Source organism: Podarcis tiliguerta (assembly GCF_965153285.1).
Source record: "Podarcis tiliguerta genome assembly, chromosome: 2".
NCBI classification, from domain to species: domain Eukaryota; kingdom Metazoa; phylum Chordata; class Lepidosauria; order Squamata; family Lacertidae; genus Podarcis; species Podarcis tiliguerta.
The window spans coordinates 13,496,281-13,521,825 of NC_139535.1; the positions used below are offsets into that span (position 1 = coordinate 13,496,281).

Sequence of the window (25,545 nt, forward strand, 5' to 3'; positions counted from 1 at the left end):
GCTGTTGCACTCTGTTCCTGCTTAAGAAGTGGGTGACTGCATTAATGGATACTTAAGTTGCCAGGCAATAGATTCCACCCCCTCCATTTCCATCTCCACCAGGAGAAATGCTCTAGTCCAGAGGTAGCTGGGGTTCTCCAGATGTTGCTGTGTCAGGAGCTCAGCCTACACTCGAGTAGAACCATGCCCAACTGGCATGTTCTCTCCCTCCTGGCCTTTCGTTCGGGAGCTTCAAAAGCTTTATTCAGCCCGAACATCACAGCGACCAATGCTAACTGACACCGTCACACTTAGGGATCTGCTGAGTTTGCACATGATGCGTAACAGGTTAGCATTTTGGCTAATCTACTTTATTTACATATAAATACACATGGAGCACTGCAACATGGCTCCCTCTCTCTCTAGCATCAGACAGCAAAAAGAAAAAGAACAAAGGACAATAGTCCCACTTCATGGAATACAGTAACACAAACATCCTGTTCCTGTCACTTCCCACTCTGTGGAGACAAAACATATACCGTCATGTGATAGACAAAAATCCCATGACTGCAATCATGGAGCAGGAATTCTAACATGCTGGACTCCAGCTTGGCTAGGGCTGACATGAGCAGGAGTCTCTCCACAGGACCTGGAGGGAACTGCATTAGCTACCCCTGCTGTAGTCTAACACATAATCATCGACAAAGAGTTGAGACTGGTTGGGGGGAGTCTCTTCCCAAGGAGGGATGGGGAACCTCTGGTCCTTCTGGGGCTATTTGGACTACGATCATTGACTATGTTAGTTGAGACTGGTGACATCTAGAAAGCACCAAGCTGGCTACTCCCGTGCAGTTTAATATGCACAGATGCAAGTTTAGAAACCATATATTAGATGGAGTCAATAATAAGCCGCGTAGGAGCTAGGGGCTGTGAGGGTTTCGGCCCCCACAATGAAATATTTGAGGGGGCTGGAGACAAATTGAAATTGCAGAGTTTCGAAAAACTAAAAAATAAAGTGCGAGATTGGCTTCATTATTATCAGATAATGGAGGCATATAAACTGGATAAAAAAATTGGTTTCCAGGTGGAAAAATCAAAATTGGAAACAGAATTGTTAGAACCCAAAACTAAGATTTTGTCAAAAATGTATAACTTGCTGCTGAAATGGAATACTCAGGATGAAACAGTAAAATCTGCTATGATTAAATGGGCACAAGATGTTGGACACAACATAATGATGGCTGACTGGGAACAGTTATGGACCACAGGTAATGCCCTAAGAGAGAATATTAAGAAAATGATATACAGGTGGTACATGACACCAGTCAAGCTAGCAAAAATCTACCATCTGCCCGATAATAAATGTTGGAAATTTAAAGAAACGGAAGGCACATTCTTTCACCTTTGGTGGACGTGCCCAAGGATTAAGACCTTCTGGGAAATGATTTATAATGAAATGAAAAAGGTGTTTAAATATACCTTCCCGAAGAAACCAGAGGCCTATCTCCTGGGCATGGTCGGCCAATTGGTGCTAAAGAGGGACAGAACTTTCTTTATGTATGCTACAACAGCAGCAAGAATACTCATCGCCAAGTATTGGAAGACACAAGAACTACCCACTCTGGAAGAATGGCAGATGAAGGTGATGGACTATATGGAATTGGCAAAAATGACTGGCAGAATCAGAGACCAGGGAGAAGAGACGGTGGAGGAAGATTGGAAGAAATTTAAAGACTATTTACAGAAATATTATAAAATTAATGAATGTTAGAATGATGTTGGATGGAGGTTAAAGGGTTATTAGTAATAATGTGGTGAAGGAGTATGGAAAATTCGAAGGTTAAAAAGATGAAGAATTAAAGGTATAATACACTAAGATAAAGACAAGGATAAGACAAAGGGAAGGGATTTGCTGATTAAATATTTGAGTTGGAATACAGAGAGGGGAGGTGTGGGGAAGTCTGGGAAACAAGCGAATGTAAGTAATACTATGAAAATGGAATTGTTTTTACTTGTTTTTCTTTTTATTTTCATATTTTTCTTTTTCTTTTTTCTATGTGAAAATCTTAATAAAATATTATATATAAAAAAAAAATATTTGAGGGGGCTGGGCCCCCACAAAGTTGATGGGCATTCCCATTCAAATGGTGTGTGCGCACTGTCATGTGATCAGTAGGCGGGGCTTACCTGGGCCCCACAATATTTTATTCAAATTGGCATCCCTGATAAGCCAGTATAATGTGGTCTAGTCTGTGGGTCTCCAAACTCTGGGAGACCCTCATTCCTCTTACAGAGCTACAGTTCTCAGAAGGATTTGATTGTTAAACCACTCCCAGAATTGTAGTTTTGTGAAGTGAGAACATGTCTCTGCACTCTTGACAAGGTACCATTCCCAGGATTCCTGGGGGTGGGGTGGGAAGCCATGACTTAAAGTGATCTAATAACAGTGCTTCAAATGTATGGTGCAGAGGTAGTCTTTGAGGAGGAGGATCCTTTTACGGAAGACACCCTGAGCCCCGTTTTAGGAAACGGGAAGAGGTGTGACACAGCCTCACTTGCCAGACACCTGGGACATTGCAGAGAAAGCCAGCCCCTCGCTTTGCATGCACCCAATCTGGAAAACCCGCCCGCCTCCTGGAGCTGTCCCCCAATACCTTCAATTTCTTCCATGACCTTTTTGAGAACCAGTCTTTTATGAGAGTAACTTCTGAGTCCTTCCTCAGGCCCTGGAGAAAGCTCCACCACCTGCCTCAGTTGCCCCTCCTGACACCTGGAAAGAAGTTGAGAGCCAGTTAAAAGAATGGTTTGAAAGCACTGTCTCCTCCTGCAGGCCTGAATCACAAGGCTGGGGAATCCATGACCCTACAGATATTGTTAGACTACAACTCCCATCAGCCCCAGCCAGCATGGGCAATGGTCAGGCATGATGGGAGCTGTAGTTCAGCAGCACCAGAAGAACCGCAGATTCCCTTATCCCATTGTAGCATGAAGCGGCAGACCGGATATTTTATTTACTCGTGACAAGGTTCCTTCAGAAATACCTCGGTTTTCGAATGTCTCCATTGTCGAACATTTCGGTTTATGAACGCCGTAAACCCGGAAGCAAATGCTTCGGTTTCCGAACATGCCTCGGAAGTTGAATATGCCACGCAGCTTCTGCTGTGTGCAAGATCCTGAAGCCTAATTTTCGACTGTTTTCGGTTTTTGAACGTTTCAGAACTCAAACGGTCTTCCAGACTGGATTACATTCGAAAACCGAGGTACCACTGTAATTGGTGAGTGGTTGTTAGAGAGTGAGACAAAGTGAAAGCGAAAGAGAGAGAGAGAGAAAGAGAGAGAGAGAGAAAGAGAGAGAGAGAGGAGTCCACTGCTCAAAACCTTCACTTCCTTTTGACCTCACTGTTTACGATACTGCCCCTCCCTCTCCAACTATGTACTGTAGCTGTGTTCCTGAAACTCATGGTAACAACATCAGGTATCTGATCAAGGGAACAGTCATCCACGAAAGCTTACATGCCCTAATAAATCCATTTGTCTTTAAAGGTGCCACAATATCCTTTGTTGCTTTTGCTGCAAGAGACCATCAAAACCAGAAAGAACAGCAAGCGGACACAGAAAGAGTTACATACCTGCTCAGGGTATTTTTTATGTCCTGAAAGAAAGAGAGAAATGGGGCTCAGGTTGGGACAGGTGCATCTGTTAATTCCACTTTCCTGCAGCTTCTGGTTTTTGCAGCCCTAAATGCAGTTCTCGACATTTCCAAAACTATTTGCGATGGAAGTCCTTCACGGAAATTCATCAGTCTCCTAATAATGTGCATTTTTCTAAGCATTCCCCCCTAAAATATACACATTTTTGTACATCCATTTCCCTTAATATAATGCATTTTGATGCTGTTTTCATGGGCGTATGCATTTTTACCTTATTATAGGCATTTTTGTACGCAGTGTTTTTCCATTGTTGTGTGGCAAAATTAAGACAAGTGCAAATTTTGAAGGATGGCTGTGTCAGTTGCCTTGTTTCAGACTTATTTAATAATTCTTATACAGTGGACACTCAGGTTGTGAACATGATCCGTGTGGAAGGCATGTTCGCAACCCACAGTGTTCCTAACCTGCGCCTGCGCATCTGCACATGCGCGGGCTGGAATTCGGCGCTTCTGCGCATGCGCGACCACCGAAACGAACTAACTCATTCCGGTACTTCTGGATTTCGGCGGTCCGTAACCCGAAAAAATGCAACCTGATGCGGCTGTAACCCGAGGTATGACTGTACAGTAGTACCTCAGGTTAAGTACTTAATTCATTCCGGAGGTCTGTTCTTAACCTGAAACTGTTCTTAACCTGAAGCACCACTTTAGCTAATGGAGCCTCCTGCCGCCGGAGCACAATTTCTGTTCTCATCCTTAAGCAAAGTTCTTAACCCAAAGTACTATTTCTGGATTAGCGGAGTCTGTAACCTGAAGCTTATGTAACCTGAGGTACCACTGTACAGTGTTAGAAGCTGAGATATGAAAGATAGGAGCTAAATGAATGTCTAGGTGAGTTTTTTCATAACAAGGGGGTGGGATCCATCTCTCTCTCAAGTCTCACCTGCAAGAATTTGTTGTCTGGCTGCTGCCTCTTCCTCTCCATGTCGCTCATAAGCGTGTCGAGGCGGAAAGACTCATCGGAGAGGCTGGCAACATTTTCTTTCCATGTCTTCTCAACCTCTCTCTCCAGATCTCCTAGCTGGGCCAGCCAACGGCGCTCGTTTTCCTTAAGGAACTTCTGCATTTGCTTGAAAACACACCTGATATTGAGCTTCTCCACTCCCACCTGTGACTAGAGCGGCAGGGGGAGAAAGAGACATAAGGAAAGGTGGCAAACAGGGGAATAGGAGACTGGGTTGTATCCGACGCTGCTGTTCCACTTGCACAACACGCTTCTGTTCACACAACAGAATTCTCCTTTCCTTTTCTACAACCCCCAGGCGACCTCAAATCTGCTCCAGGGGGATAGGGGAACTTCCAGAGCAAATTTTTAGGGGGATGAGGGGGAGGACATACAACCCCTCCAAATTAAGCAACAGTGTGTGCCTGCAGCAACGAATTACAGTGGCACCTCGGGTTAAGTACCGTATTTTTTGCTGTATAAGACTCACTTTTTCCCTCCCAAAAAGTAAGGGGAAATGTGTGTGCATCTTATGGAGTGAATACAGGCTGCGCAGCTATCCCAGAAGCCAGAACAGCAAGAGGGATCACTGTGCAGCGATCCCTCTTGCTGTTCTGGCTTCTGAGATTCAGAATATTATTTTTTCTTGTTTTCCTCCTCCAAAAACTAGGTGCGTCTTATGGTCTGGTGCGTCTTATAGAGCGAAAAATACGGTATTTAATTCGTTCTGGAGGTCCGTTCTTAACCTTTAGCTAATGGGGCCTCCCACTGCTGCAGCGCCAAGCAAAGTTCTTAACGTGAAGCAATATTTCTGGGTTAGCAGAGTCTGTAACCTGAAGCGTCTGTAACCTGAAGTGTATGTAACCCGAGGTACCACTGTAATTTGGCACATGATGCTTCCCTTCCTCTGGCAAGTACTGACGGTCTCCACAAGACCCGTACCCATGTATTCTCTTAAAAGGTTTTTTGGGCACCTTATACCTCAAGAGCCTGCTACGTCCAGCGGCGGAGGAAGCCTCTTGGGCACCTGGGGCGGCATGCCAAGGGGCAGGGCAAACTGCCCACAGGGGCAAGGCGATAGGGACGTTGTGCGCACTGGGGACAGGATGGGACTTACACGGCACAGCCACTGTCCGCCCACTGCCTCCCCCCAGCTGTAGGTCAGCTGAGGCCCCACGGTGCACCCTGTCTCTACTGGCACCGCATGTCCTGTCCCGTCCCTATGGGCATCCCTATTGGCGTGGCGGTGGTACACCCAGGGGGGGGGGTTGTCACTCCCCCCCCCCCAGGGATGACACCTGGGGCAGACCGCCTGCACCGCACCGCCCGTTCTCCGCTGCTGGCTATGTCAGTTCAAAATGTGCATTGAGGATAGTTTAAATTGCTTGTTTTAAATTGCATTTTGAATAATTCAGTCATTTGGAAATGTCTGGGGGAGCATCTGCTTTGAATGTGTCCACAATGACAAGAATGAGCTTGTGTGAAATTTGTAGTACAGTCGTCCCTTGGAAGTTGAACGGAATCTGTTCCAGAAGTCCGTTCGACTTCCAAAACGTTCATCCCCAGTACTGGAGCTGGAGGAACAAACACTTACTAAATATTTCTGCTTCTTCTCATCTTCAGCCTGTTCCCGGTGCAAAATGTTTTCTCTCTTTTTCTCCAGGGCTTGGAGCTGGGCCTCGATTTTCCCCTGCACAAACAGAAAAAAAAAGACTTTTGCTTAGTCAGCCAGTCCAGTTTCCCCCAACTGAGTTCCTTATAAAGCCAAGTCTGATCCGATGGACTGTAGATGAGGCCCAGCTCTTAATTTCAAAGCTTCCTGGTGTTGGCTGCCGGGGCGACGACAACGACAACACCACCACCGACACAATCCTCTTGTGATTCGCTACACGACCCCACCTCTATTTTGCATACTTAGATTGTAGGTCTTTCGTTTATTTAAACACTTAAACATTTTATATGCCGCTTAACTACAATTGTGCTATTATTATTAAACATTTGGGAATCAAGAGGCCTTTCCAACCTACTGCAAATCACCTACAGTTCCACCAGCAGATCCCAAACTACCTTCTGCCTAGGTAAAGGACCCCTGACTGTTAAGTCCAGTCGCAAACAACTCTGAGGTTGAGGCACTCATCTCGCTTTACTGGCTGAGGGAGCCGACGTATATCCACAGACAGTTTTTCCGGGTCATGTGGCCAGCATGACTAAGCCGCTTCAGGCAAAACCAAAGAAGCACACGGAAACGCCGTTTACCTTCCCGCCGGAGTGGTACCTATTTATCTACTTGCACTTTGAGGTGCTTTCGAACTGCTAGGTTGGCAGGAGCAGGGACCAAGCAACAGGAGCTCACCCCGTTGTGGGGATTCGAACTGCCAACCTTCTGATCGGCAAGTCCTAGGCTCTGTGGTTTAACCCACAGCGCCACCCACGTCCCACCTTCTGCCTAGCGCTGGCTTAAATAAAAGAACAGCAATGCTCTCCACACCATGTACCATTTCAGACTCATCTATTGTGTCTCCTCCTGCTCTATCCATCTGGACCCCCAAACAGTGGCAATTCCCTACCTTATACTCCTGGGCAGCCTCCTGCACAGGGACGACGTGATGATCTCGGTGCTCCTTGGATAGGTTGCAGATCACGCATATGAGGACCTGGTCATCCTTGCAGAAGAGTTTGCAGGGTTCCTGGTCCCCCTTACACAGCGTAGCTTTTTTCCCCTCCTCAATTTTCCTGATTATTTCGACCATGTTTGCCAGTTTCCTGTTGGGCTTGAATTGCCGTGGCTTCAAGGCTGCTCTGCACTGAGGGCAAAAAGGGTTCTTCTCCAGCCCGTCTCTCAGGCAGGCTCGGCAGAAATTGTGCCCGCAGTTCGTAGTCACTGGATCTTCGAAGTAGTCCAGGCAGATGGAGCAAGTCACTTCTTCGCGAAGCTGCTTCTCAGGGGTTCCTGCTGCCATGGCTGCCTCTCCCTGGGCGAAATGACAGCCTTGGTTTCGTTTTCTGATTCCTGTTACTGCCAAAGTGTTTACTCTCCTGCTTCTACTTCAAGGGAGGGCAAGCTGAGGGCAAGAAAGAGGGAAGTGGCGCTCCCTTTCTCTGTATAATTTTTTTTTTTAAAAAAACCTTTAAATTTAGTTTTATACTGGTACCTCGGGTTACAGACGTTTCAGGTTACAGATGTTTCAGGTTACAGACTCCAATAACCCAGAAATAGTACCTTTGGTTAAGAACTTTACCTCAGGATGAGAACAGAAATCGCACAGCGGCGGGGGAGGCCCCATTAGCTAAAGTGGTATCTCAGGTTAAGAACAGTTTCAGGTTAAGAACGAATTAAGTTTAGCTAATGGGGCCTCCTGCTGCTGCCACACAATTTCTGTTCTCATCCTGAGGTAAAGTTCTTAACCTGAGGTACTATTTCTGGGTTAGCAGAGTCTGTAACCTGAACCGTCTGTAACCCGAGGTACCACTGTATAAGCTAAACAAGCTATGGCTTAGGGCCCCACTCTCTTGGCCCCCCCCCAAAAAAAAATAAAGGGGAAAAAACTGCATGTACTGGTTATGGATGTAACTGGTTATGGAGGGCAAATGAACACTAGCCATGGAGGGCACTGAGGACGGGCCGCAGAGAGCAAATGAACATGATTGTCATTACAGTGGTACCTCGGGTTAAGAACTTAATTCGTTCCAGACGTCCATTCTTACCCTGAAACTGTTCCTAACCTGAGGTACCACTTTAGCTAATGGGGCCTCCCACTGCTGCCGCTGTGCAATTTCTGTTGTCATCCTGAAGCAAAGTTCTTAACCAGAGGTACTTTTTCTGGGTTAGCAAAGACTTTAAACTGAAGCGTCTGTAACCCAAGGTACCACTGTAGTCCCAAATCTCATGGGTTCAGATTGGGGGTCACAAGCGAAAGGCTTCAGAAGCAAAACAGCAGCCAGGAGGCCAGATCTTTATTGTTGCAACAAGACTTCCAACTCCAAAGATGAAGCAGCCAGAAACCAGGAAAAATGGTTATTTCAGGTTTTGAAAGTTTTCAGAGTTTCCCATAATACTGTATAGTGTTTCTCAGCCTTGGACCTCCAGCATGGGCTTAGCCAAGGGGGGAGGAGGGGGGCAGCTGCCCCTCCCCAGATCAAGTAAAACAACATAAATACTGAACTAACTGACCAATTACGTCAGTTCTGCCCCCCATCAAGTCCTGCCCCCCAACAAAAAGCCTGGCTATGCCCATGGCCTCCAGCTGTTTTTGGTCTACAACTCCCACCATCCCTGACCACTGGTCCTGCTAGCTAGGGATGATGGGAGTTGTAGTCCAAAAACAGCTGGAGGCCCAAGTTTGAGAAACACTGCCCTAACACATTTCTAGATGCATCCTCAAAACATCCTGGATATGTCACAGAAAAGGTATGGTGTCAGGCAGAAATCTGAGATCCAGGCACACCCCTGTCAATCAAGTATAGGTGTTTTGGGTTTTTTTGCTTACTCCATTACAGTACAATAGAAAGTACAATTCCTTACTCCCTGAGTCATGTCAGATACACCCCGTTGTCTTGTTAGGGTTTAATTCCACTATGGGGTGAGTAAGCATTGTGAATGAGATGGTTACCCGTCTGGCAGCATATCACCGGTTATGACTCCTTGGAAAGCTTCTGCAGATCTGATTGTGGTGTAGTGGTTAAGAGTGGTAGATTCATAATCTGGGAAACCAGATTCACGTCTCCGCTCCTCCACATGCAGCTGCTGGGTGACCTTAGAATAGAATCATAGAATCATAGAATCATAGAGTTGGAAGAGACCACAAGGGCCATCGACTCCAACCCCCTGCCAAGCAGGAAACACCACCAGAGCACTCCTGACATATGGCTGTCAAGCCTCTGCTTAAAGACCTCCAAAGAAGGAGACTCCACCACACTCCTTGGCAGCAAATTCCACTGTCGAACAGCTCTTACTGTCAGGAAGTTCTTCCTAATGTTTAGGTGGAATCTTCTTTCTTGTAGTTTGGATCCATTGCTCCGTGTCCGCTTCTCTGGAGCAGCAGGAAACAACCTTTCTCCCTCCTCTATGTGACATCCTTTTATATATTTGAACATGGCTATCATATCACCCCTTAACCTCCTCTTCTCCAGGCTAAACATGCCCAGCTCCCTTAGCCGTTCCTCATAAGGCATCGTTTCCAGGCCTTTGACCATTTTGGTTGCCCTCCTCTGGAAACGTTCCAGTTTGTCAATGTCCTTCTTGAACTGCGGTGCCCAGAACTGGACACAGTACTCCAGGTGAGGTCTGACCAGAGCAGAATACAGTCACACTTGGGCCAGTCACACTTCTCTGAAGTCTCTCAGCCCCACTCACCTCACAGAGTGTTTGTTGTGGGGGAGGAAGGGAAAGGAGAATGTTAGCCGCTTTGAGACTCCTTCGGGTAGTGATAAAGCGGGATATCAAATCCAAAACTCTACATCTCGGGGATTATGGCAAACTGGAGTGGGCTTGCTAACCCCTCTCCTGAAACCTCACTTCCCTGGGTCCTAAATGCCATGGGAACAGAGAAGACTGATACGCCGAGTGATATCTTATGCGCTTCTAAAGTTTTCTCATAGAATAACATTGAGCCAATATGTAGATTCAGTGAATCGCTATGTTTGCCATATTCAATGATTTCCTGTGTTGTCCCGGAGTCGCAGGCTCCTTCTGCAAACTGAGCTGGCCTCCCCAGGCAGATGCAATGCCTTTGCAGATATGTTGGTGTCATTTTCCTCTTGACCCTGAGGGCCGCTGTTGCGTGGCTGTCAGGGATCTGAGCAGAGAGGTACTTTATGAATGGAGTTTTGAACCTAAATGAATGAGGCTTGAGGAAGTCCATATTAATGGGTAAAAGGGGGCAGGGGCAGCGGGAATCCCTCTTTGCTCCGGTGGGGTGGGGTGCTTCAGTGGTGTTGGTGGCTTGCCTGCCCCGGGCACTGGCAACCTACGTTATGCCACTGTCTCCCAACCTTACACAGAGATGCTGGGCCAGCTCTGGATTTAGAGCGGAATAGGGTGTTGAGCTGCTGAGAGGGTGCAAAATAATAAAAAAATACAAGAAGTATTATTAAATAAGAAATAGCATCTCTCCCCACCTGGTGATTTACAGGCGGCGCCCTCGATGGCAGGGGCCCACCAGAGCGTCTGCAGATCAGGGTCCGGCGTCGAAAGAAGCTGGTCGCTACTTTGAATAAACATTCACAAACTTTTTATTGATAATAATCAGCTAAATAGTTTGAGGATCTATACAACTTTGTAACATGCAGAAAACAGCATTCTCAGAGAAACCAAAGACTGGAACTGAGGGAAGGTGGGGGGTGGGGTTGTGTGGGAGGGTGGGGGGAGGGAGGAAAAACGGGGGGGGGGAATAAGGGTGATATATTTTTGGATAATATGTTTTGTTTTAATTTTGAATAAAAAATATTAAAAAGAAAGAAAGAAGCTGGTTGCTGCTTCTGTTGCTAATACAGCGGTACCTCGGGTTACATACGCTTCAGGTTACATACACTTCAGGTTACAGACTCCGCTAACCCAGAAATATTACCTCTGGTTAAGAACTTTGCTTCAGGATGAGAACAGGAATCGTGCTCGGGCGGCGCAGCGGCAGCAGGTGGCCCCATTGGCTAAAGTGGTGCTTCAGGTTAAGAACAGTTTCAGGTTAAGAACAGACCTCCGGAACGAATTAAGTACTTAACCTGAGGTACCACTGTATTGCAGGGGACCTGAGGATGGGGCATGCAGAGCATTCAGGGACTAGTGGGTGACGCCTGTAGCTGCGTCTGCAGGTGGAGCCGGGCGGAGTTTCTGCCTGCTTGTGGCGTTGAGAAAAGGAAGAGGAGGGGGCCACTCCACTGTGAGAAGGAGACCCCACAGCTCCTCAGCCCATAGCTGTCAACCTTCCCTTTTTTTGCAGGAGATTCGCTTATTCCAGCGCTGTTTCCCGCTGCTTCACACTGCTATCCCAGATTGTTAGATATCCCGTAGACACCCCAAGACAGGTGAAGCTGCTGATCCCTTATTTTCAAGGCTGCTGATCCCTTATTTCCAGTGGCGTAGCATGGGGGGTGCAGGGGGGGCCGGCCGCACCGGGCGCAACATCTGGGGGTTAGGGTTAGGGGGCGCAAATCCACAGGTTAGGGGGCGCAAATTACTTGCCTTGCCCCGGGTGCTGACAACCCACGCTACACCACTGCTTATTTTCAAATATGAAAGTATACAGCTATGCCTCAGCCCGGCAGGGAGCAGAGCACTGGCCGGGGCACTCCTTTTGGGTGTCCTTGCATCCACCAAAATCAGCTGGAGAGCTAAGTCTGGGAAACAGTGATGTATTTAGAAATAAAAATCCCAGAAGCGTCCCTGGCATGAAAAACAACCCTGTAACAACTCTTGGGCTGCAGCCATTTCAAGGTCTCCCTCAAGGCAACTTTGCCCGCAGGATTTTCCCCGCGTTCAAGCCTCGCCCCCGGAGCCAACCAATCACAGCGCGCCCCGCCAGCCACGAGCCCGGTCTCTAAGCTGCCAGACGCTCCGAAGGCCGCCTTCGCCCATCAAGGGCGCGCTTACACCTGCCGGGCTCCGACGGCACTGCGCAGGCGCAACACACAGCTGGTATCAAGCCCGCATAGGAAAACGTCGCCTTCGATGAGGGGGCGTGGCTTACCCGGCCGAACCTTGAAGAGGCCCCGCCCCCGCCGCGAGTGTTAGTTTGGTTCCTGCTCGCCACGTGCGTCTTCGCTCCTGTTTTTTCGACGGCGCGTCCGCAGAGGCAAGGCAAATGCTCCGCGGCGGAAGGGAAGAAAGGAGCGGGACGGCGTGGGGCTGCTTTGCCTTCCCATCCCCAAGGCAGCGGGGAGGAGAGGGCGGTGGGCGTCCTGGGCGCTGCAATAAGCGCGGGAGAAGCGGCGGTATCTACGCAGGAGGGCGGCGGCTGCCCGCAAGCGAAGCTTGGGGACGGTAGAGGAAATGTGGGAACCATCGGAGCTTTCTGGTGGGCAGATCTACTCCTGCCCCCAGACGGTTGTCAAAGGGGGGCGGCCAGGGTGCATTTTTGGGGGGTGAAAGGGTGCCCTCCGCGCCCGTCTCTCCCCCCCCCTCCGGCTTCAGTCGAGTACGTAGGTGGCCCGGGACGGGGCGCGTCTCTCGGGCGCCTCTCCAAAGTGCGCTTTTTTGCTCCGCTTTCCTGGCGTTATTCTGGGGCGGAGGCGCCTGCCGTGCCTTCCTGGGGGGCAGCATGGGTTCGGTGGCTTCCCCTTCCCCCCCCGGCCTTGGCCCCAGCTCGTGAGCCCCCGCGACCGCCTCGTGGGTTTCCTAACCCCGGGGCGCGTCTTAGTTTGGGCCAGGAATTCTGTTCGATTTCCAAAACGCAAACGCAAGGTGACCAGTCCCAACAGCCGCGGGCTGTTTCTTCCGACTTTCCCTCCGCATCTCTATTCCGGAGCGTGTCCTTGACGGGTCTGTAGCCAGCATGCGCAAGGGAGCTTTGCAAAATCCTATTTTTTTCGCTCGCCCCCTCCCCCGTTATATTTCCGATATGCACCAACCCCGGGTGTGGGGCATAGGAATTTGTCCATCCCCCCACCCCAATATAGTCCGGCCCCCCACAAGGTCTGAGGGACAGTGGACCAGCCCCCTGCTGAAAAAGTTTGCTGACTCCTGCGTTAACTGATCTACTTGGTTACACCCAGTGACCAGCCAGCAAGTACTGACTTAACGTTTTTGCCCACCTTTGAAATACTTGGCTAATTTTGGGCTGGCTGACACAGATTTTAGCAAGGCTGATGAGGATTCAGCACCAAAGAATATGAAATACAAAGTTGAGTTAGAAATCATTTTATAAATTGGTACTTCTCCTAACAGGGAAACTTTCAGAAACTGAATAAAAACAACGTCTGGTTTTGTTTTCATTGAAAATCATCCGGTTAAAATTAGATACTCCAGTTCACCTGCCTCTGAAAGGACATCAGTACCAGGGGAGCCTACCTGGGATTTGTGGGGTGCCAGGAAATAGCTTGTGCATACCTGACACAATACAGTGGTACCTCAGGTTAAGAACTTAATTCATTCTGGAGGTCTGTTCTTAACCTGAAACTGTTCTTAACCTGAAGCACCACTTTAGCTAATGGGGCTTCCCACTCCCACCGCGCCGCTGCCGTGTGATTTCTGTTCTCATCCTGAGGTAAAGTTCTTAACCTGAAGCACTATTTCTGTGTTAGCGGAGTCTGTAACCTGAAGCGTATGTAACCCGAGGTACCACTGTAATCAAGAACGCAAAGAGTCCTTGGCAGGATCTTAACAGATCAGTCGTGGTGTTTACAGTTTTGACTTGAAAACCTACCTTGCAAAGGCCTAGCTTTCCCCCTCACTTTTCTCTCATTCTTCTGTCTCCAGCAGCTCCATGCCCAAGAGGAGAACAGTCCGCTCACTGGAATGGCTGTGCCTGGAGAATGTGGCTAAAAATATCCAGCGCATCTGGGCCAAAGCTTGTGCGGAAAACCACCAGGACGGGCACCGCGTCCGCTCTGTTGCAGAGCCCTACATCTGCCTGCGTAAGAGGAGCACGGCACATGGGAGGCAGAGGAGAGATCGGCCACAAAGACCCCATGCCAAGCCACAGATTGCATTTCAAAAAGGCAATCTGGCAAAGCATTGGGAGGGGGGGAGCGTCTTGGCCCTGTAGCCTCCTTTGCATCTCTGGCGAGCGAGCCAGTGTGGTGTAGTGGTTAAGAACGGTGGACTCATAATCTGGTGAACTGGGTTCGCGTCTCCGCTCCTCCACATGCAGCTGCTGGGTGACCTTGGGCCAGTCACACTTCTCTGAAGTCTCTCAGCCCCACTCGCCTCACAGAGTGTTTGTTGTGGGGGAGGAAGGGAAAGGAGAATGTGAGCCGCTTTGAGACTCCTTCAGGTAGTGATAAAGCGGGATATCAAATCCAAACTCTTCTTCTCTTCTTGTAGCATCCTATGCAGGTGGTCCTGTAAAAACTGGTTCTGACGCTCACCTGGCAAGAAAAGCTGCCTAGGTAGGAAGGCTCCATCTATTAAGGCAGAGCTGGGGAGCAGGTGGCCGTCCAGCTGCTGTTGGACTCCAATTCCCATGAGCCCCAGCAAGCACGACCTGTAGTCAGAGATGATGGGAGTTGTGGTCCAGAGCAAAGTTCCCCAGGAGGCGGGCAGGTGTGGAGGACTCCCTGGTCCTGAATGGGGTAACTGTGCCCCTGAAGGACCAGGTGTGCAGCCTGGGAGTCATTTTGGACTCGCAGCTGTCCATGGAGGCGCAGGTCAATTCTGTGTCCACGGCAGATGTTTATCAGCTCCATCTGGTATGCAGGCTGAGACCCTGCCTGCCCACAGACTGTCTCACCAGAGTGGTGCATGCTCTAGTTATCTCTTGCTTGGACTACTGCAATGCGCTCTACGTGGGGCTACCTTTGAAGGTGACCCGGAAACTACAACTAATCCAGAATGTGGCAGCTAGAAAGGTGACTAGGAGCGGCTGCCGAGACCATATAAAACCTGTCTTGAAAGACCTGCATTGGCTCCCAGTACGTTTCTGAGCACAATTCAAAGTGTTAGTGCTGACCTTTAAAGCCCTAAACGGCCTCGGTCCAGTGTACCTAAAGGAGCGTCTTGACCCCCATCATTCACTGAGTCCCCATTTTAGAGGAAGGAGCTCCCCCCAGTAACCAAGTCACTGAGTTCAAGCGCCGAGGGCATTCTGGCGGTTCCCTCACTGAGAGAAGCCAAGCTACAGGGAACCAGGCAGAGGGCCTTCTTGGTAGTGGCACCCGCCCTGTGGAACGCCCTCGCACCAGATGTCAAAGAGAAAAACAACTACCAGACTTTTAGAAGACATCTGAAGGCAGCCCTGCTAAGGGAAGCTTTTAATGTTTGACAGATTATTTTATTTTAACATTTAGTTGGAAGCCGCCCAGAGTGGCTGGGGAAACCCAGCCAGATGATGGGTTGGGGTTTAAATGATAAATTATTATTATAGTCCTGCTCTTAGCAGCACCTTTTCCTATGCAGTTTCCTGTTCCGGTAGATCACTTGGCTACCCAGGTTTTAAAAGTTAAGCAAAATCCGGCAAAGTCTTTGCCAGGGAGCATGCCAATGACTAGCTGGCTAATAATAATAATGATAATTATTATTTTTATCATTTATACCCTGCCTATCTGGCTGGGTTTCCCCAGCCACTCTGGGCGGCTTCCAACAAAATATTAAAAATACATTAAACCATTAGTCATTAAAAACTTCCCTAAACAGGACTGCTTTCAGATGTCTTCTAAAAAGCAGATAGTTGTTTATTTCCTTGACATCTGATGGGAGGGCGTTCCACAGGGTGGGCGCCACTACCGAGAAGGCCCTCTGGCTGGTTCCCTGTAGCCAGGGGAACTTTCCCTGTAATGTCCTGCTGTTACCCTCTGCACTTTCTGGTTTGCTTCTAGCTCCTTACCACCTGAGGAAGGTAAAGGTAAAGGTACCCCTGCCCGTACGGGCCAGTCTTGCCAGACTCTAGGGTTGTGCGCTCATCTCACTCTATAGGCCGGGAGCCAGCGCTGTCCGGAGACACTTCTGGGTCACGTGGCCAGTGTGACAAGCTGTATCTGGCGAGCCAGCGCAGCACACGGAACGCCGTTTACCTTCCCGCTGGTAAGCGGTCCCTATTTATCTACTTGCACCCGGAGGTGCTTTCGAACTGCTAGGTTGGCAGGCGCTGGGACCGAGCGACGGGAGCGCACCCCGCCGCGGGGATTCGAACCGCCGACCTTTCGATCGGCAAGTCCTAGGCGCTGAGGCTTTAACCCACAGGGCCACCCGTGTCCCTGACACCACCTGAGGAAAGCATGTGTCTAATTGTTGTGCAAAGCTTTGTGCTTATATCTGGGTATTTCCTCCTCACCCAGCTGACTCCCTTGTCCAGAAGCTGTTCAAGTTAATGGAGGAAGGCAATCGCTTGAACCGACCGCTCCTGCGCTTCCTCCTGGTGCCGCAGCTGACAGTGCTGAGCTTGAACATGTGCCCGAGGCTGGTCATCAAGGCCGTTGCTGACATCATCGCAGTGCGTTGCAAGGTAAGGGGTTGTGCTCTGACTTGTTTCCTGCGGGGAGCTCCTTCCTCTAAAATGGGGACTCCTCTCTTGCTGCCTCCTGGCCATAGCTGTCAACTTGCAGATTTGAAAATAAGGGACCAGCAGCCAAAATAAGGGATTTTGGCTTAGCTTATACGTGAATCCGGTACTGATGGTGCCATGCTGCTTTTGCTGCCACTGACTGTGCTTTGCAGGGGGTTGGACTAGATGATCCTAAGGGTCTACAACTCCCACCAAAGAAGAGTGGCAGACAAAACTGATGAACAACATTGAGATGGCAAAGCTTATAGGCAGAATTAGAACCCAGGAAGAGGACCTCTTTAAGAATGGGGAAAGTTTATAATTTAGTTGAAAAGCTATTGTCAAGAGTTGCATACATTGGTAGGATTGACAGAATACTTGTAGTAAAAATTTGAACTATGGATGGACAAATGTTTTATAAAATTAGTTATGAAAGGGATGCAGAGGGGGAAATCACTACATTAAGATGCTGCACTGGTTGGAGGGTATGCTAAGCAGCACGTCGGGGCTGCCGTTGTCCTGGGGCGAGGAGTTCCATCGGCCCTTCCCCGCCCGAGAGAGAGAGAGGGAGGGAGAGAGACTCTCGCCCACGCTGCCCATGAGCACGGCATGAGGCGGTTGCGGCACCGCAGCAGCTGCTGAAGCGCCGCCCTTCTGCGTCCTTCCCCATCCCCTCCTCTTCCTCCTCCCTGCCTCCTCAGCCGCCGCCGCCACTGCCACCTCCGGCTTCCCCTGGCAGTGTGGCGGAAATCTTGCAAGAGAGGGGCTGTCTGCCAGCCCGCCGCCACCCAACTCCTCACCCCTGAGGGGGGAAAGGGAGAGACAGAGATGCGCACGCTCTCTCTTGCGGCAGAGGACCAGGAAATTTAAGAGACATCATCAATCCGGGACAGCAGCAGGACACGGTGCTGGGATAAGGGAGTTTCCCACCAAATAAGGGACGGTTGACAGCTATGCTTCTGGCCTGTCTGTGCGGGGCTCTTACTTGATTCTTAGCTTGAGTTGTGTGCTTGATACACCTGTGGATCTGCTCTGCGGGAGTCTTGCTTGCACCTGCGCTTTGCTGCTGGTGGCTTAGCTCACTTGATACGCCTTCATTTATCCCATGTTTATAACAAGCACAGGGCTCTTAACATGGAGGAATGGCACTCGAAGCAACAATGGTTTGCGGAAACTTTATATGCAGAGTTCCTTACTGGTCCCTGCAGTGAAAGAGAAATTTGGGGATGCCCCATTTCCATGGTTGGCCTGGTCTCAACTTCACTCTTTCTTAAGAAACAGGTAGCAACACAGCAATTGACTCAGTTCAAGTTCTTGTCGAAGGATGAAGCACCCTTTCCAAGCGGCCTGCTTTCCACTGTTTAATTAGTTCTCTGTATTTTGTGTGAGTGTTTGGAGGTGGTTTGAGGATGTTCTTTGTGCTTGGCAGTTTCATGCATTGTGCTTGGCAGTTTTGTCTCTCGCCAGAACCACCGCTGACATCCGGCCCTGGAAATATTGCCCAGGGAGGAATGTGGCCCTCAGGCCCTCACCACCGGACGGAACTGATGGTGGCACGTTTTGTGGGCTAATGTAGATGCATAGAGAGTTGTGCACAAGTTGACGCCCTTTGTTTTCCTGTTCGCAAAAGCTAATTCGACAATAAATCGGTGAGTGCTTGGTGAGGTTTCTTGTATGCGTTTCTTACTTACTGCATTGGTACTATGGGCCACTGTGCTCTTAGTATGATGCTTTGTGAGCAGAGAGGGACCATTAACAGTGGAACGCAGGACCAGCAATTTCTGCCTTCTGTGCATTTAGTGCGACATGTGACAACAGGCAAAGGGTGCCCTGTTTTGGTAGGTGTGCCTGTAGGGCAGACATTAAGGGACACACACACACACACACAGGCTCCACGGAACCCAACACATTAATACACAGCCTGCCATTTGCAGTGGTACCTCAGGTTAAGTACTTAATTCGTTCCGGAGGTCCGTACTTAACCTGAAACTGTTTTTAACCTGAGGTACCACTTTAGCTAATGGGGCCTCACGCTGCTGCCGCGCCGCCGGAGCACAATTTCTGTTCTCATCCTGAAGCAAAGTTCTTAACCCGAGGTACTATTTCTGGGTTAGCGGAGTCTGTAACCTGAAGCGTATGTAACCTGAAGCGTATGTAACCTGAGGTACCACTGTATTTACAATGACTTCTGCCAACTTGGTGCTGCCCCATACGCCTTCCGCGCTGGCTGCGGCTGATGGGATTTGTAGTCCAGCGAATCTGGAGGTCGGCAAACGCTGTTGTACGTGAGCAAAAACAAACCTTTCCCTTTCTCTTTCCCTGACACGGCAGAACCTGTCTTCCCTGAATATCAGAGGCTGCTGCCGGATCCCCGCAGACTCCCTCGTCGACCTGGTGAAAGCTTTGCCGAGCCTCGCCCAACTCGACCTGTCGGACACCCAGTGCAACGCCCAGGTGCTTGCTGCCGTGGGCTCCCACTGCCGGCAGCTTCTTGAACTGGACATCGTCGATTGCAGCAGGCTGTCTCCAGACTGCCTCCTCCACTTGGCCTACGACCCTGCCACGGGCTCGCTCCGCTCCCCGGCCTTGAAGGTGCTCAGAGCCGGATACCTGATGGGTAGACCTCTACTCCAATGCATGGTGCAGCACTTGGTCTTTCTGCTCTTGGCCTTGCGCAGCCTGACGATCTTGGACCACCCTTTCGTTCTGGAGGCCGTGTGCGCGATCTACAGGCAGCAGTTTGATGACGCCCCGGTTGCCCCTGAGTTCCCCTCCCTGGTGGAGCTGGCGAGACGCAGGATGTCCGCCGATAGCGGCCACGGGCTCACGCTGACCCTCACGGAATTGGACGATGTGGCACTGAGCTGCCTGCCCGCCGCTTTAGCCGTGTGCCCGCACTTGGCAGACGTGACTCTAATTTTCGAAGGCAGCCCTGGCTTTGGCCAGGACTTTGCATCGTGGCGCCACATCTCCTGCCTGACCCTTGACAACGACAGCCAGTGCGATGTTGCTGATCTTCTGCCGATGGCGACCGCCCTCGGAGCACAGCTCCACTCCCTTTCATTGAGCGGCTTTCTCTGCGAAGATGCCTCTTCCTTCTGGACCTTCCTGGGCCACTGCCCGCACCTCCGGAAATTGGTGGCTAACCTCCCTCCTCCAGCAGTGTGTGCCCCTGACGACGACGAGGACGATGACGACGAGGAAATGGTCGAAGACTTGGAGGAAAATTTCAGCCCCGCGCCTCATCAATTCCCCCACCTCTGGCACGTTTTCCTGATGTACCCTGACTCAGAAGGGCCCCTTCCTTCCCAGCACAAAGCCGTGTTCCGAGCAGGCCTTGTGTCCCTGCTCAGACATTCGCCGCAACTCGAAAGCTTGTTGCTGGCTTGCCTGCCTTTCTCCCTGGACAGCGTGTTTGAGCAGGTGCTGGAGCCGCCGGCCGCAGCCCTGACACGCCTCCAGAAGCTCTCCTTGATGGAAACCAGGGTGTCCGGAAGCACCATCCACCTGCTGTTATCCTCAGAAAACCAGCTGAGCTTCCTGGATGTGCCGGCTTGCTCACGCATCTTCAGGGCAGACTACGACGACTTCCTCAGGAGAGTCAGGAGCGAGGGTTTGGACATGGAGATTTGCTGGGAGTGAAAAGCCTGCTGTTGCTGCTTCTGCCGAAGACGGCTGCTCCTCTTGTGTTGGGGCCAAGACAGGGTCTCTCTTAATAAAGTTTGCTTTATCTAATAGTTTTTCCGCCTCTCAGCGATCTTGAAGCCCAGAGTGGGATGGTCAAGTGTCTTTATGTGTGAGTTGAGAGCAGAGGGGGGCATTTTACGCTGGGCTGGTAGTAGCAGCTCCTCCCTGAGACCCATGGGCATGGAAAGAGCCCTGCATTTATATATTAAAAAATAGTTTAAAGGCCCATCTAATCCAGTACAGTGTTACCTTGGTTCTCAAACTTAACCCGTTCCAGAAGTCTGTTCCAAAACCAAAGCGTTCCAAAACCAAGGCGCACTTTCCCACAGAAAGTCATGGATTAATGCATTCCAGACTTTCAAAAACTACCCCTAAAACAGGAATTTAACATGAATTTTACTATCTAATGAGACCACTGAGCCATAAAATGAAAGCAATAATCAATGTACTGAACTATAAAATAAATAAGATCGTATAGTAGATAATAAAAATTAGAATTATTATTTTTTCTGACCTGCATTGATGATCGTCATTGTTTTGTTTTATCCATTTCTGCAGTCACACAAACAAATTAACTGAAAAATCCTCAAAAGCAAAAACTCAAATAGCAAAAACAAAAGCGCCAAACTTAATCCATTCCAGAAGTCTGTTTGACTTCCGAAATGTTCAAAAACCAAGGTGCATCTTCTGATTGGTGCAGGCGCCCCGGGAACAATAGCTGACAGCCACATTGGGCATTCGGCTTCTGAAAAACGTTTTAAAACCGGAATACTTACTTCCAGGTTTTCTGCATTTGGGAACCAAGGCGTTTGAGAACCAAGGTACCACTGTATCCTGTTTCACAGTGGCTGATGACCAGTTATTCTGCATCAGGCCTCTCATCCTGCAGATGGCATAAAGCCATTATGCCTAGGATCATTGATAGATTGCTCCATGGATTGGACTGATTGACTTTTGAAGAAGAAAAACCCATCTAAGCCACTGCCCGTTGTCACAACTATGAGAATCCCACTTCTCTCTTCTGAATTGTCCCCTATATGGCATCATTAGATGATTGAAGTTATAGCATTTATACAATCTATTTGGTGTCTCTGTCCAGTTTTTCCGCATCACCCAGAATTCCATAAAATTCTGTTACAGCTGAATGCCAACACGGGCTCTTAGGTATACAGCCCATAATAGTAAGCAAGCCTGGAAACTTTTAACAAAAGAAATTGGTGTGTGAGTGCGTGTGTCATACTCCTTTGGGAAGAAAGGTGGGCTAGAAATTTAATTGTAAAGAAAAAGGCATGTATTGAGTGGATAAATAAACCCCACGAGAAGCCATACAGTTGAGAGGCTGCAGTTCAGAGGAATAATTTTGCATACTTTGCATGGAGAAGTTCCTTAATTCAGTCCCCGCCATCACCAGGTAAGGCGTGGAAGGAATCCCTGCCTGAAACCCACTGCCAGATGATCCTCACTTTCTGTGCTGCTTGATGGAATATATATATATATTTACACATACACAGAGACTGGAGGGAAAAGGTTTCCAGACTAGAGACTTTATATTGGAGGGTTTATGTCATTAACAGTAAGCTTAATGATCATTATATGCTTCTATAGATGCAGAGAGAACATCTTTCCAGGGAGGGGCCTCCTGCTGTTTTTGAACTACAATTCCCATCATCCTTGACCACTGTCCCTGCTAGCCACGGACGATGGGAGTTGTAGTCCAAAAACAGCTGGAGGCCCAAGTTTGGGAAACACAGGATCTGCATCTTTCCTTAACAAGTTCTTCAGAGATAAAAGAAATCGGAGCTGTTCTGATTTCACACATGGGGAATTTCTCTTCATTCCTTTTGATGGCCTGATCTGCTTCCAGCTTCTTGTCACATTCTTTCATTTCCTGGCTACTTTTCAAAAAAGTGTTTTCTTCTTCAACTAATTTCCTCTCCCACAGGGGGCGTTCCAAGGAAATGCCTACAGTGGTACTTCAGGTTAAGTACTTAATTCATTCCGGAGGTCCGTTCTTAACCTGAAACTGTTCTTAACCTGAAGCACCACTTTAGTTAATGGGGCCTCCTGCTGCTGCCGCCGCGCCGCCGCTGCACGATTTCTGTTCTCTTCCTGAAGCAAAGTTCTTAACCTGAGGTACTATTTCTTGGTTAGCGGAGTCTGTAACCTGAAGCGTATGTAACCTGAAGCGTATGTAACCCGAGGTACTGTGTATTATATTACACTGTTAGAAAAACAGGTCTAATAGTGTAATTTAAGATTACCAGTATTTGTGCTTCCCAAACACCCAGGAAAAAAAAAATGCATTCTCCTGGCCCCAAAATTAAAACAAGGTTGGCGTCAGTCCACGGTGGTGTTTTTCTACCTTATACTCTTGAGAAGCCTCTTCCATGGGGAACACACTATGTCCCCGGTGTTCCTTGGACCTGTCACACACCACACAGATGGGGTCTTGGTCATCATTGCAGAAGAGTTACAGAATCATAGAATCATAGAGTTGGAAGAGACCACAAGGGCCATCGAGTCCAACCCCCTGCCAAGCAGGAAACACCATCAGAGCACTCCTGACATATGGTTGTCAAGCCTCTGCTTAAAGACCTCCAAAGAAGGAGACTCCACCACACTCCTTGGCAGCAAATTCCACTGTCGAACAGCTCTTACTGTCAGGAAGTTCTTCCTAATGTTTAGGTGGAATCTTCTTTCTTGTAGTTTGGATCCATTGCTCCGTCTCCGCTTCTCTGGAGCAGCAGAAAACAACCTTTCTCCCTCCTCTAAGTTTCAGGGGCTCCTGATGCCTCGGACACATTCCCCCCTTGCCATCTTCCTCCCTCCCTTCCTGAAGTTTCTTGACCAGCTCCACAAGGTTGGCCAGCTGACGGTTTGGCCGGAAGTTCCTCTGCTGAACGGTTTCCCTGCACTGAGGGCAGGAAGAGTCTGTGCTGGACTCTGCCCAATACTGGGTGAGGCAGGCCTGGCAGAAGTTGTGCCCGCAGTCGATGGTCACTGGATCCTTGAAGTACTCCAGGCAGATGGAGCAAGTCGCTTCCTCGCAGCACTCCGGCACGGCACTTCCCAAGGCCATGGGCTGCCTCTTAAGTCTTGTTTCAAATTTCAAACCTCTCCTTTACAAGAATATTATCTGTGTGGGACAGCTCCTTTTGGGTTGTGTAACAAAAACGAATCTGGCCAGAAACCTGAAAACCAGTTTTATGAGTTGTTTTCTTGAATCAAGCTGGACTTAAACCTATATTTTAAAAAAATATCCTGGCTGCCTTGGACCAGAGTCAAAGCTCCAAACATACAAGTAGTGGTGACCAAGTTCAAAACAAGTGGTCCAATAATCAACCACTCAAGACTTAGGGGGTGTTGAGGGCTTCCCTTAGTTCTAGGTGTGTTTGGAGAAGCTCTCTTCCCCAGCAAGCCCTCTGAAGAGGAGGAGAAGCCAGAGAGATTGGTAGATGGGGACTAGGAGTTGGACTCTGCTTGGAGCTCAAGTAGGGACCAGATTGCCCACAGGCTGTTGCCTAGCAACAAGGATGCAGCGTGGAGAATTCTTGAACCGAGACTGGAACCTCCATCCCTCCCCGGAGCCTTCTGACACATGGCAGCTCTGACGTGCTGCCATTCTGTCATTCATCTTTTTTATTTTCTTGCTAAGTTTGTGCCACATTTTCTAGCAACTGGCCTGAAATTTGTTGGTCTGTGTCCGAAAGTGTTAAACCCCCCCCCCACCGCTGCTCCCCTTCAGAAAACTGTTTACTGCTGGGAAGTGGTGGGACACCCCCCCCCCCCCAACCGCTCAGACATGGACCAATAAATCTCGGGTCTTTGCTTAGAAAGTGCAGCAGAAAATCAAATGCGGAAGAGCCCTTGTACAGGTCTACTCAGAAACAAACCCCATTGAGTTCAATGGGACTTACTTCCAAGTAGGGAATGGAAGAAGGCGTGTGAATTCAGAACCTGAAAAGTTTTTGAGCTAAGTTACTGATCTCACTGTCTCCTGTGGCAGAATTACGTAACTTGTTTACTTATCTATTTAATAAGGTTTATACACTGTTTGATTGGATGAGGAATGCTGATTGCTTCTTCTTTGGAGATCACTCGTAGGTGAGTAAGATTGTCTTCCATGAACACAGTCTTAACAGTGAGTCTGTAAGAGACTGTGGAGGCCAATTCTGGATCCACACGTCCTTCCACAGTGGGGACATAGGTTTCCAGGCAGGAGTAGATCACTGTGTGGATTTGCCAAGTGTGCCTTCCTCTTAGCCCATTTCTCCCTTTTATCCTGAGTTTGAGTGTCTTCAAAACTCATGACACCTTTGGTAAAGGCTGTTCTCCAACTGGGGCGCTCGCAGGCCAGTGTTTCCCAGTTGTCAGTGTTTATACTACATTTTTAAAGATTGCCTTGAGGGAGTCTTTAAACCTCTTTTGTTGACCACCAGCATTGCGCTTTCTATTTTTAAGTTTGGAATAGAGTAGTTGCTTTGGAAGACGAAGACATTGGCTTGGGCTCAATATGAGCAGGGCAGGATGGGGTGTGAGGAATATGTGGGGACATTGAAGCAGGCCCAGTGTATGCATACATTATTTGTGTTGGAATTTCCTGTTCAGACATGTTGACCAGGTTTACAGAGCATGTGGGTGTTAAGAGACTGCACCTTTCTTTCTCCCTCAAAAACTCCTTTCCTCCCAGGAACTACATAGGGAATGAGCAGTGTGTTATCTGCTTACAGAAGCCATTGGTTCCTTTGTAGCCTCAGTTTGAATACAGTGGTACCTCAGGTTACATACGCTTCAGGTTACATACACTTTAGGTTACAGACTGCTAACCCAGAAATAGTACGTCAGGTTAAGAACTTTGCTTCAGGATGAGAACAGAAATTGTGCTCCGGCGGAGCGGCAGCGGCGGGAGGCCCCATTAGCTAAAGTAGTGCTTCAGGTTAAGAACAGTTTCAGGTTAAGAACGGACCTCCGGAACGAATTAAGTACTTAACCTGAGGTACCACTGTACCTTGCTCTTTCAATCTAGAGAAGGAAGTGTTTTGGGTCATGAAAAATTAAATTTATTTTTTGTGGGGAGAAAAACCACATGCAACTGT

At 48.9% G+C, this 25,545-nt stretch overlaps 3 protein-coding genes across 3 annotated transcripts in view; 1 reads left to right on the top strand and 2 right to left on the bottom strand.

The window, feature by feature from the left end:
- LOC310672929 (uncharacterized protein) overlaps nt 1–7,694 on the bottom strand; it is a 31,975-nt gene extending 24,281 nt beyond the window's left edge. The window contains exons 1-5 of the mRNA XM_083430613.1: nt 7,199–7,694; nt 6,226–6,321; nt 4,572–4,802; nt 3,609–3,631; nt 2,634–2,749 (exon numbers count right to left, since the gene is read on the bottom strand). Coding sequence (XP_083286739.1) covers nt 2,634–2,749; nt 3,609–3,631; nt 4,572–4,802; nt 6,226–6,321; nt 7,199–7,591 — 859 coding nt within the window. The 5' untranslated portion in view covers nt 7,592–7,694. The remainder of the gene's footprint in view (nt 1–2,633; nt 2,750–3,608; nt 3,632–4,571; nt 4,803–6,225; nt 6,322–7,198) is intronic.
- A 6,350-nt stretch (nt 7,695–14,044) lies between these two features.
- Nucleotides 14,045–20,502, top strand: LOC310670457 (uncharacterized protein). Its single transcript, XM_083425846.1, has 3 exons — nt 14,045–14,198; nt 16,557–16,723; nt 19,094–20,502. Exons 1-3 carry the CDS (start codon nt 14,048–14,050, stop codon nt 20,402–20,404), a joined length of 1,629 nt encoding a protein of 542 aa, XP_083281972.1. The 5' UTR covers nt 14,045–14,047; the 3' UTR covers nt 20,405–20,502.
- A 2,267-nt stretch (nt 20,503–22,769) lies between these two features.
- Nucleotides 22,770–23,927, bottom strand: LOC310672930 (zinc finger protein RFP-like; the record flags this gene model as incomplete). Its single annotated transcript, XM_083430614.1, has 2 exons — nt 23,205–23,927; nt 22,770–22,919 (listed from the first exon to the last, which is right to left on the bottom strand). Exons 1-2 carry the CDS (start codon nt 23,526–23,528, stop codon nt 22,770–22,772), a joined length of 474 nt encoding a protein of 157 aa, XP_083286740.1. The 5' UTR covers nt 23,529–23,927.
- Between the last annotated feature and the right edge of the window lie 1,618 nt (nt 23,928–25,545).